The 12,572-nt window shown below is 44.2% G+C and overlaps 1 protein-coding gene across 2 annotated transcripts in view; it reads right to left on the bottom strand.

The window, feature by feature from the left end:
* Positions 1 to 277: 277 nt before the first annotated feature.
* LOC146861440 (NXPE family member 1-like) overlaps positions 278 to 12,572 on the bottom strand; it is a 739,873-nt gene continuing 727,578 nt past the window's right edge. For both annotated transcript variants that reach the window (XM_085645734.1, XM_085645736.1), the window contains one exon: positions 278 to 1,306. In XM_085645734.1, the coding sequence (XP_085501860.1) occupies positions 771 to 1,306 (536 nt within the window). In that variant the 3' untranslated portion in view covers positions 278 to 770. The remainder of the gene's footprint in view (positions 1,307 to 12,572) is intronic.

The raw sequence follows: 12,572 nt of genomic DNA, 5'->3' as shown, positions 1-12,572 counted from the left end.
AAGAAGGACAACTATCAAAGGCATTACAAATACCCAAGGCCATTATTGCATGTGTTTTGGAGTGGAACACTCAAAAGGGCTATTGCCACTTCTACAACCCACTACCACATCTTGTTCTGTTGCATCCATGCTTTTGATAAGACTCAATTCCTTTACCGTAACCATAACTGTTTTCTTCTTTGCAAACATTAGTTATTATGCATGGATAGAGGTTTAGCTGAATGAACCAAAAGCTTCAAAAAGTGTTTCTGTGCAATAACTACTAATCATTTTCATGTGGTAAATAATATTATTTATTGAGGTTGCGGTCAAAACTGTCATTAGAATATGTGGCACCCTTAGTAGATTTGTGAGTTGCGCTTGAATTTGTCATTTGTAAAAGATGTCAGTGGTATTAAAATGGCTAATTGTGCATTGTGTCAGCATTACATTGGATCATAAAAAGATGTTTTCATTGTTGCAAATACAAATTGAAAAATACAATTTTGCAGACCAAATTTAAATGTTGTTGATGGTTTTCACCTCAGACAAACTCAAATACTGCCAAATAAAACTGTTGACTTGAATCAGCCATTGCAGTAGACAAATTGCAACATGGTTTCCACGAAACCTTTTACCTGATACATCTCATAGTGTTTGCTCAGTCAGTCAAATAATGAACATGAATGATGAAAGCTAAAATTGAATGAAAAAATCAATTCTTCTGCGATTCCATGAACACTCCAAATGCAATTAATTTAGACACCGTCTCTCCACCTCACGGAGACCTGTCAGCAAATATATGTGAGAAACACATTGACCTGGTTTGCTATGACATCTTTGGGTGGATGAACACTGTAGGCACCATAAGCAATGGTCATGTCCCAAGCGTCGATGATGCCAACGTACATATCTTGAAAGATGAAAGTCAATGCAAGGTTTTGGAGGTAGCCATGAAAGTCACTGAACCGTTCTACATCAGGGGTCTTGTCCCTGGTGTTTTCCAGTTTCAAGATGACCTTGGTGTCTGGACTTCGGATCAGGAGACGTAGCACAGCTTTGCGGACATTGATAGCACGCCTGATAAAGATGGCGATTGGGAAAGGCCTGAAATGCTGCCCAAGAGTTATGACAAGGACGGTGTGTGCATCGCCCGACACCAAGTCGATCTCGCGTGGCAGGTAGGCGTGATTCTTAACAGTGTACAAACTCACAGTTACAAATGGGTGGCCGTGCTTCTTCCACTGGATTTTAAGGTTCCTGCCCATATCCAGAGCCATTAACGACTGGTGTGGCCCACTTTCATGCAGATCAAAGAACTGGAGGCCTACACAAATTGCAAAATATAAGACAGAAAAATGTTAATAAAATAACCAAAAATCATGGCACTAATAAACATTTCGGACTGAAATTAATTTTCAATTAAATAAGCGAATTGAGATTTTGAAGACTTTACTTTATTGTATGGTGTGTTGAAGTGGAATGTCAAAAAAGCCACACAGCAGAAAAATCTCAATGGTGTTTGAGTAGAAATACCCCTCTAAGGTATTTGCAGAGGAGATATTGGCACAAAACCTAGTCTTCTGCATTAGTAACTTTGAGTTACGTAGATGACACAATAGTCTCTGGTAGCAAATGGGCAGGCCCTATTTGGTCTGTATTGGCTACTATCTTTTAGGGGCTTCCTTTATTGTTACATCTGCATATATAACGAAGTACTCCTTACAACAATGTGGAGGAACTTAACTCATGCTATCTACTGGTTAATGGGTGCACAGAGCTATTTGCCTACATCTGCTTCACCCATATATGTCTAGTGTGAACTCCACGGGTATGCTTTGAGTTGGGTAGTAATGAACAATTCTTTGATTTCTAGATGTATGTGATACTATTCAGCTTTAAGGTGGTCTCCTCCCAAACCTTTTGCCTACCCCTCTCCTGTTTGTTGAAATTAGTTTTTGTTGGTGTTAGGACTCTGTGCACTTTGACACTAATGATCAATGCTAAAGTACTTGTGATCACTCCTGAAAACATGGCACAATTGACCAACACTGAATTGGCACATTTAATGTACTTATAAGTTCCTAGTAAAGTGGTAACAGATGTACCTAGGACCTGTTACCTAAATTCTACTAGTGGGCCTGCAGCACTTATTGTGCCACCCATGTAAGTAGCATTTTAAAACCTCACAATTCTGAATATGCCACTTTCAGAAAGTTGCAATATTCTTGTCATGCAGCTTGTGTCCTGGGTCACAAGACAATGATTAACATGGCAGGTGACCATTGTGTATTCCTCCCTGACAGCAACACAAAAAGAGACTAGGTGTTGGCAAATGGACCATCCTGCCAAGATGTGTTGGGAGGAGCTTATTCCCTGCCCCACTTACATTTCAAAGGACCTGCCTCAGGGCACTCATAAAGAACACACACTAGCCTATTGTCACCCCAGACCCTTTGGAGCTAGGGTAGGGAGGATGGAAATTCAAGAACATTCTGTGGGGGGAAAACTCCAGAAAGTTTCTTCCACTTCCAAGCTGGCACCAGGTATAACAATAGGACCTTCAGACCAACTTGTCAGTACACTCATGGATCTGAGGGCTCTCTTGGTGGCTACAATGCCATGATGTCCATTGTGTGCCAGGTCAATAGCTTATTGTCTCAAGCTCTCATGTATGACAATTCTCAAATCTTAGTGTGATACCTTATTGAGTGAAAGGAGGTTCTTCCTGCACATTCTTAAATTTTTGATTTTCAATGTCATCTGCAAGAGGTCGAATATGCTTTCTTCATGATTGCTCTGCAAATATATCTTAGAGTGTGATAATGTCTGTCTGTTTTGGTAGCAGCAAGGATCAGCTTAATGGATAGGGCTGCGGGAGTGCTGGCCTTTACTGTGAAATTAATGTATGCTTCAGCTGATTTAGACATTGCACCCTGATTGCAATTGTGAGAAGCAATCTGTGAGGTTTTGATCCTTTCCTGGCTCATGCATAATAGTGTTGTCATACTCTTGCAATCTCAACCCCCACCCCTCGATGTGAGGGGCCATCTTGTCTTTCAGATTTCTGAAGGTGGTGAGCAACGCCTAGTGGTCAGTGACAAGGGTGAAATGCATTCCGTGCAGAAACCCATGAAAATGTTAACGAGCCCACGCTATTGCCAGGCTCTCTTTTTCTGGGTGAAAATAGGCATGTTCAGTCTGAGATAGACTTCATCTGGCTTAGGCCACAATGTGTCTCTAAACATGTTGATGTCTATTGTATTGAGCAAGGATCGGGTCCAACCCCACCCGGCTTCCATCTACAACAATCTCAGTATGTAACTTTGGAACAAAGTAAGCCATTGCAGTTGCATTTCCAATCGCGTGTTTGATTTTCTTGAAACATTGATCACATTCAGAGGACCAATGGAAGGGAGCATTCTTTCTAGTCAACTCCCGTAATGGGGAACTCACAATGGCAAAATCATGAATGTACCTGGAGCAATAGCGGGCAATGCCTAAGAAGGATTGCAGCATGGTTACATCTTGCAGAGATAGGTGGATAGGAATGCTTGTACTTTTTAAGGTTCAAGAGTCAATCCCCCTTCAGAGAAAATATGCCCAAAGAATTTGAGTTTAGTTTTGTGAACCTCACACTTTTCTGCATTTAACGTGCATTTAACGTGCAAACAACACACTTGCGTAACAGCTTTGTCATTTTCCTTTTTTGTGGCCCAAAACACTAGTATATCATCACTGTAGTTGCAAGCATGGGTGACAGGTTGAATTATTTGGTGAATGCCATCCTGAAAGATTTATGCAGCCAACAACACAACAAAACGGAGTCATTTGTATCTGAAAAAACCTTCATGAGTTAAAGTAGTAATGTACCTGTAGTTCTCTTCCACCTCAAGTTAATGTTATCCTTTGTTCAAAATCAAGACAGAATTAGACATTGCCACCATTCAGCTGTGTGATCATGTGTGCTATTTGTGGACCCTGATGTCTTTCTCTTGATTGCTTTGTTGGCCTGGCGTCGGACTAGCAGAGCGCTCAATTGTGCTTTAATAATGTTTTCAGTTCTTTTTCAATGGCCTCCTGTAAATGAAAAACAATTCAAAGGTGTCCCAGAGCAGCAAATGTCCTCAATAATGTAAAGTTGCAGGGGCGTGGCTTCGGAACCGACGGCAATGGCGGCATTTTAGTGGAGCTCCTGCCCTCGGGTCCCTAAAACCCGTGATATCCGTAAGTTCTGGTGGAACCCTCACTGAGCACGATCATGGCAGCTATAGCGGATCTTAATGCACGATCGATCCTAAAATAGACTCAATAACGGTGGATGACAATCTCCTGAGAGCTGACCATAGGAAAATGTCAGACAAGGTAGCCGCAATGGAAAAAGAGGTGACGCAGCTGCAGACCAGAACAAAAAAATCTAGAGGAACAGGTCCAGGCCCTCACAAAACAACAAGAAGTAATGGCCGCCAAACTGTAAGACCAAGAAGGGCGGGCAAGCAGGAAAAATATAAGAGTGGTGGGGGTTCCGGAGGGCATGGAGGGACCCAGTGATGACCTATTCCTTGAAGACCTGATTTTAAATCACCTAAAGCCAAAGCGTATCTCCAACTACTTTACTATTGAACGTGTGCACAGGGCGCCCATCCCTAAGCCTAAGCCAGATGCCCCGCCAGGGACAATCATCGCTAAGATTCTCAACTTCCGAGATAGGGACATGATCCTCCAGATGGCGCACCAGCATGGTGACCTATGACACGAGAACGTGGTGATTCGATTCTTCCCGGACGTCACACTAAACGTCCAACGGCAGAGACGTGCATTTGAGGGAGTGAAGAGAGACCTGCGGGACCAGGGACTCAAACACTCCATGATGTTTCCAGAAAAATTGAGAGTTGTTGCCAAAGGAAAAACTTGGTACTTCAGCTCCCTGGAGGAAGCATAGGAGTGGCTGGATGGGTGGCGCAATGTGGGTCACAACTCTCAGCATGGGAGATGGTGAGAGCAGCAAAAGACGACAACAGAGAGCACTGAATAAGGGATAACAGAACCCAGCATCAAGCAATGTGGAAGGAGGGTCTGGAAAGTGAAGATTTCTGCAGGACACCGTGCTAAGGACTGTAAAGGACAGGTTTATGCTGTGGGATGGGGTCGGGGGTCTGGGAGTCCAGACTATTTACTATAGAGACAATCTTGCCAGTACCAAGTTAATTAAGTTGTTACAGGACTACAACAGGCATCCTAAGTTACCTGGAGGGGCGCTCCTACAGTTTGGCACCGGCCAACCCCAATATAGTTACCAGGTTTGGGACGACAGGCACTCTGCGAGTTGGGGAGGTGTGGGTTGTTACATCCACCAGCAGGGTATCAGAGAGGGGGGTAGATGCATTGCGGGAATGTTGTGCTTACTAGGTTTCTATTATGATGCTGGTTGTTATTCACTATTGAAATGTCAGTTTAAGATGTTAGTACAGCATGCCGATTGTGTGATGGGGAATCCAAAACAGGCAGCGTCTACAGGGGCTGTGACAATACAGGGAAAGGGTCAGAACGTGACAGGGAGGCATCAAGGAGGGCATCGAGGGACTACTAGCCTTAAAGTCATGTCTTGGAATGTGAATGGTTTCTGTAATCATATTAAATGCATGATAGTGTTACAGTATTTACATCGACACTCCCCAGATGTGGTACTGCTTCAAGAAACCCACCTGAAGGGCAATAAATACCAAGCACTAGATGATACAGATACAAACTAGTCTGCCGTGCCGGTTACACATCCGGATCAAGAGGAGTGGAAATACTCATTAAGACGGGTCTCCCACTAGTAGAAGAGAAGATTTGGAACGACCCCCTGAGAAGGTCTGTGGCCCTTACGGGGAAAGGGACAAGCTATTAATATTGTCTCAAGTTAATTCCGCCAGCCATGCCGTCGGAGACGTGCACAGTGCTGAGGGCCCTACAGATCGATCTCCCATCTGGGCTGCTGATGTTGGGAGGGGACATGAACTCTACTATCGACCCAGGGCTGGACAGGGAAACTGAGACAACTAGAGAGAGAGGGGTGGAGCCACTTCGAGCTTTTGTGGAGTCTATGGGCTTGGTGGTCCTTTGGCGGCTACATAATCCAGGAATGCACCAGTACACTTTTTACTCAGCTGCGCACCGTAGTTACTCTCGATTAGATGACATATATACGCACAGGGGGGGGTTCTCTAATACCCAAATTGGTCCACGAGGTATCTCAGACCATTCTCCGGTGGCGGTGATGGTTCATGGGCCGACACAATCCAATACTCTATCACTTAGACTAAATTCGTGGTTCTTTAAAAATAAGTAGGATACTGACAAAGTTAGTGAGTGGGTGCAACTTTATTTCCAGGAGAACAAGGGTACGGTCGACTCAGCCAGCACCTTGTGTGAAGCATTTAAATCCGTCATAAGAGGGCATGTCCAGGCCAGAATAGGTGGCAAGAACAAGGGAAAAAGGCTGCAGTGGGACAGACTAGAACGGCAGTGGTGGAGATGGAGGCAAGTTTCATAGAGGGAGGAAGAGCTGACCAAGCACTGGCGCACAGACTAGACCTCAAGAGGCAGGATCTGCGAGATCTGGTAAATGACGACGCAAGATCGGCAGCACCGGCCACACAAAGACGAGTGTATGATCTGGGGGATAAGGCCAACAAAATGATTGCCTGGTTAGAAAAGAGAGACAGGGACAGAAATTGGGTAGCAGAACTTCGTGATAAACGGGGGAAAAAAGGTGCACTACTGGGGAGTACATGGTGCGGGTCTTTGCAGAGGTATAAACATCCACCCCTGACAGGTCAGAGATGGACTGTAGGGAATTGCTAACTGAAATGAGATTCCCGGTGTCTGACAAGGATATGGAGGACATAGAGAAAGCCATAACCACTGAAGAAATAATAGGTGCCATACAAGACCTACAGGCAGGGAAGGCACTGGGACCAAATGGGCTTCCTGTGGAACTATTCAAATGCACGGCGAGTGTGGTGGCCCCGTACCTACTGGATATGTTTAATGAGGCAAGGGAAGAGGGGAGTCTACCAATACATCAGTGAAAGGCAACCATTGTTGTTATCCCCAAGGCGGGCAAACCGCAGACCAAGGCGGCTCATATCGGCCGATATCCTTACTGAACATGTAAGTCAAAATACTGGCTACGGTATTGTTGAATCGCCTCCTGGTACCAATCACAACTTTAATAGACCCAGACCAGTCTGGTTTTATGCCTCACCGGAGTACCAGGCTTAATCTCAGACACCTATATGGGGTGATGCACTTAATAAAGTCCAATCCAGGGGTGGAAGCAGCACTATTGTCCCTTGACGCTCGCATGGTGTTCAACAGTATTGAATGGCACTATCTGTTCAAGGTTTTGGGACGATTCGGTTTCCGTCCTCGATTTCAATCTTGAATTTAATTGCTCTATAAGAATCCCTTGGCCAGGGTGAGAATGAACAATACAGTTTCCCGCTCCTTTGCCCTTCACAAGGGAACGAGACAGGGGTGCCCTCTATCCCCAGTTCTATTTGCACAGGCGCTGGAGATGCTGGTGGTGTGGGTGAGGGGGGGTCCAGTGATATCTGGAATCCCTGGGGGGAATAATGGGAAGAGAGAATATCGTTAAAAGCAGATGATGTCCTCCTGTGTGCGACGAGACCATTATTCACAGTAAACCGGTTACTACAGATCTTCAAACTATTTGGGGGTACTCGGGGTACCAGACTACCTGGGATAAATTTCTCTTGTAGTTGTTATCAAACGGGCTGCCACTGGTGATCGATAAGGAAATTAAACTCCAGGTCAAATATACCTTTAAATATCTGGGCATACTGATTACCAAAACAGATACGGGAATTCTGGTAGGAAATCTACAGCCACAGTTAGAATGCCTAAAGCGAGATGTCGCCCACTGGAGGACTTTGCTGATATCCCTGATGGGGAGAACAGTGCTGTTTAAAATGATGTGGCTGCCAAGAATGTTGTACATTCTGCATAACACCCCATGTCCCATACCCAACAAATTATTTAGAGAAGTGGAAAACAAGTTGAGGAAGCTGCTGTGGGATGGAGGAGGTGCAAGAATAGCACTTGCCAAACTACAGAGTGGAGTGTATGAAGGCGGCTTGGCTATTCCAGACCTCCAGAAATACTATTGGGCATCACATCTGATGACGATCAATGATTGGATATTTGCAGACAGAAATGACCCGGAGTATTGTGTAGACCATTGGGTGATGGGGGCCAGAGGGTACACAGGAGCACTGTATGGACAGACAGGAAGAGGAAATATGCCGCCACATACTAAGACAGTGTTGGATGTGTGGATAAGGGCCAATAGATTCTTGGCATGGGACAACAGACTGACAGAAAGAACCCTGCTGTGGGATAGCGCTATGTTTCGGGAGGTAGGCAAACTGCAAGGTTTTAGTAAGTGGAAACTGATTGATATAGTACACCTGGGAGATGTATGGAGGGGCCATGTGTTAATCTCGTGCCCCGATCTCCAAAAAGAGTATCAATTAGCAGACACGGAACGGTATCGCTATTTGCAATTGGGACACGCACGTAGACATATCAAAGAAGGGGAACAACTCCTTGAATATAGCCCGTTGGAGGACAGGCTAATTTTGCACCCAATCCCGGAAAAGGCACTATCCTGCACATATAGGAAGATTATCAATAACTCCCCAGATCTACTCAAACTACGGGAGGCATAGGAGTCTGACGTTGGGTTATTAGAAGACGATGACTGGGCGGAGGTTGTGCAAAGCCTTAGAGAAGTAGCAATTAGAGCTAGATTCCGACTAATACAGTTAAGAATCCTTCCTAGGTCATACTCCACCAGCACACTTATGCATAAGTTGGGACGCACTCTTACGGAGGGCTGTCAATGGGGGTGTGAGCAGAGAGGCACAATTTTTCATATAATTTGGGACTGCCCGGTAATACAAAGGTTCTGGGGGAAGGTAACGTGGGTAATGTCGGAGGTTATCAGGCAGACAGTTCCTGCTGAGGTCAGGTGGCATATATTTTGTGTCTCAGGGAACCAAACGTGGCCAAAATACCCTATAATTTGGCTACTGGTGGCGGCAATAGTGGCCAAAAGGAATATAGCTGGGGCATGGGGAGCCACTCAACCACCGACGTTAGAGCAAAGGAAAATAGATATGGACTGGTGCTGTGCAGCTGAGAAAACAATATATGAGAGTAGAGGTTGCCCAAAAAAATGGGAAAAAAGTATGGAGCCATTGGGACACGTACAGAAACCCTTGAGGGAAGTTAGAATACTAAGGTGAGGGGTAGGGGGCTGACCTGGGGTTACATAGGCTTCGAACTTTCCTAGGGTTGTTTGCTGATACATGAAAATTGCCGTAACATTGGACTGCAGAATCTGATGTAAGGAGAAGTGCGCATGTACAATCAAATAATGGGTGAAGCAATGTTGTACAATATCACTGATGTTTGTTTAATAAAAAGAAGTTAAAAAAATAATAATAATAATGTGATGTTGCACCTTCATTGTCTTAAGTTTCCCTAGTCCATGAAATAATTACGGGAATTGACTTACTATTTCAGAATGTGCATTGAGGTTAATGAATATCAGTCCCATGTCCGCATCAATGCTGAAACTGAGTAGACATGCACTTAATGAATTACATTGTAGAACAGGAATTGGTGCTTGTACTGTTGTTTTCTTATGCCACATGGTCCCTATAAATGTCCCTTGACTTTGCAATAGAGTAGAAGCACCCCACAAATACACATTTGTTTTAGATGGCGTTAGACGTGGTACCGGAGACAGTTTGTTGTATTTTTTGCTGGTAGGATATTGATCGACGCACCACTGTCTATAAGGGAAGTTATAGGGCAGCCATTCACCTGTAGCTGGATCTTGGAGCATCGGCCAAATGAGTTGGGTCCTTCCACATGGCGATCTCTCTTTGACTTGTGTTCTTTGCAAGAAGCCAATCCTACATGCGCATGTTTTTTCGTGGTGGACATCGCCATTGCACACCCATCTTCACTGTTGCTTGATGATGATGCTGAAGAGTCTTTGGAAGATGACGATTTACTTAGTTTAATCTCTACTTTACTCAATTGGTTTATGTGCGTACCTAAAATGCTTCTGGAAATTTCTGGCGGCCTTTTTCTCTTTTTGTAGTGGCGTACTTGGCTTCTCTTCAGCTTTGCATACCCTTATGAAATGGTTTTCTCTCTCATAGCCTTTGCATGTCGGTCCAATGGCTGGACATTTACCTATGTGTGGTGACGAAAATCCGCATCAGAAACACAATTTATTTTTCTTCTGAGTCACTGTCTTCTGGGCCTCCACTCAGTGTTTCTGCTTACTTTTCATGATCAACGCTGGTTCATTCTGGGATGCTCTAGGTTCCATATCAGCAGCCTGTCAATCTGCACGTTCCTCAGCTCTCGCAGCCATGAGTACCTTTTCTAGACTGACCATCTCACTCAGCACGTGCTGTCTGATTGAATCAGAGAGGTAATGAATAATGACTCTGAGATGCATGGCTTCTTCCTCATTGAATTCACAGAATTTTCAATGCTTGATGAGGGTATCAAAACTCATTCATCACTTCACCAGGTTGCTTTCCTGCCTGGTTGAACATGTATCTTTCATAGTCGACATTCTGCATTGGATTAAACTTGGCTTCCAACGTTTCCTTGATTTGACAGTATGAGATCTGGTGTGCTTGCAATATTTTCTTTAACACGCCTTTCACACCATCACCTGCAAAGTTCTATAAGTATTTAATGATCTTTTTGGTATCTACTTCTTCTTTAGCATCTATGAAGTCAGCAAACATTTTGATCCATGCAGTCCATCTGATGCAAATATTCAGCTTTTTGGCAGTATCGAATAGTGGGGGTCATTTCAACAAGGAAAACAACCTCTACAATGCAGTCATTACATCGCACTACATTTACAACACAGTCATTACATCGCGACATCCTTTACAACGCATGTCACTACAACGCAGCCATTACATTGCATGACACTACAACACATGACACTACAACGCATGTCACTACAATGCAGGCATTACATCACATGTCATTACAACGCATACCATTACAATGCATTGTACCCCTACACTATCCAACACTTACCCTACTGTTGCACCCCCTGGAGTTAGAATAGTATTTTTTGCCCTTACACTATCCAACACTTACCCTACTGTTGCACCCCCTGGAGTCAGAATAGTAATTTTTACCCCTACGCTATCCAACACTTACCCTACTGTTGCACCCCCTGGAGTTAGAATAGTAATTTTTACCCCTACACTATCCAACACTTACCTTAAATGCAATGTAATGGTATGCGTTGTAATGGTATGCATTGTAAAGGTATGATGCAATGTAATGAAATGTGTTGTAAGTGTAGTTTAAAAAAAATTGTTGTAGTGGCATGCGATGTAAATGTGTGCATTGTAAAGGATGTTGCAATGTGAAAACTGCATTGTAAAGGCATGCGTTGTAAATGTATGCATTGTAACGTCATACATTCTTTCAAGATCGCAGCAGCATCATATTTGGCATTCTTTTCTGCGGCCATTTGAGAACTTCAATTTCTTGAAGACCTTTTGAGTTGTGCTGTATGCCCCGAGCTGCCTTTTTGGTAGTTTCTGCATGAACCAATGGCTTTGTAAGCACAACACCCGTATTTGCGACTGAGTTGTCTCTCTGGATTTTTTGTGGTGGTACTGCGCTGTCTGCTTTTCGCCGGTGAGTACACTTTTGCTTCTTGTACCTGATTGCCTCTGCCTTCAGCATTTCTTTGTGCCTGGTTGTCTCTTCTTCCATTGCTTCCACCTAGCTTCCAACCTAGCTGTTGTCTTTAGTGCTTCTTCATACCTGGCTGTAGCTGCCTTAAGTGTTTCTGTTTTGTATTAATGGTGGCTCTGTGCTACTTTTGTCTTCTTTTGGCCTTACCAGGAGGATTTTGGTGGACTCTCTGACGGAGGTAGTCTGTAGGGCCTTCATCTTCTTCGAGGGCCTTGTACTAGCTAGAGCGGTGCTTTGACTCCACATACGCCAACTGTAGCTTGCTTCCTTAGTGCTCATGGCATGCACAAGTACTTTGCTGGACCTCGTCAAACTGTCAGTGAGAGCAGTCTTGTTTCTTCGAGGCAGGTATCATCCACTTGTCGCCAGTTGTAGCAACCACCCCAACTCTGGAGTACACAAAAAACTATGCCACACATGGAGCTCTGTAATACATGTCATTATTATTCGATATGTAACTGTTAAGTGCGTTATAGACTTTATTGACCACACTTAGACACACCCTAATACCTCCCAACTGATTACATAACTTTGTAAGGAGTCAACCTAGGACCACAAGGGTCCTACTGCACAAGATCACACAACAAGATCACACAACACTCAACACTGCAACCTAGTCCCTGTATCTGGCTCACAATCCATCGTGGTCAGCCTGAACTTGTGACTTTCCCCCAGTCTAGCACTACCAGATAACCGCGAATGGCACTCTGTGCTTTTAGGTGCTATACTTACCTAAACTTTGAACTTGAAATCTTCAGTTCTACAGA

This window comes from Triturus cristatus, chromosome 3_1 (genome assembly GCF_964204655.1).
Source record: "Triturus cristatus chromosome 3_1, aTriCri1.1, whole genome shotgun sequence".
Lineage (NCBI taxonomy): Eukaryota > Metazoa > Chordata > Amphibia > Caudata > Salamandridae > Triturus > Triturus cristatus.
This window is presented reverse-complemented; position numbering and strand designations above follow the sequence as displayed.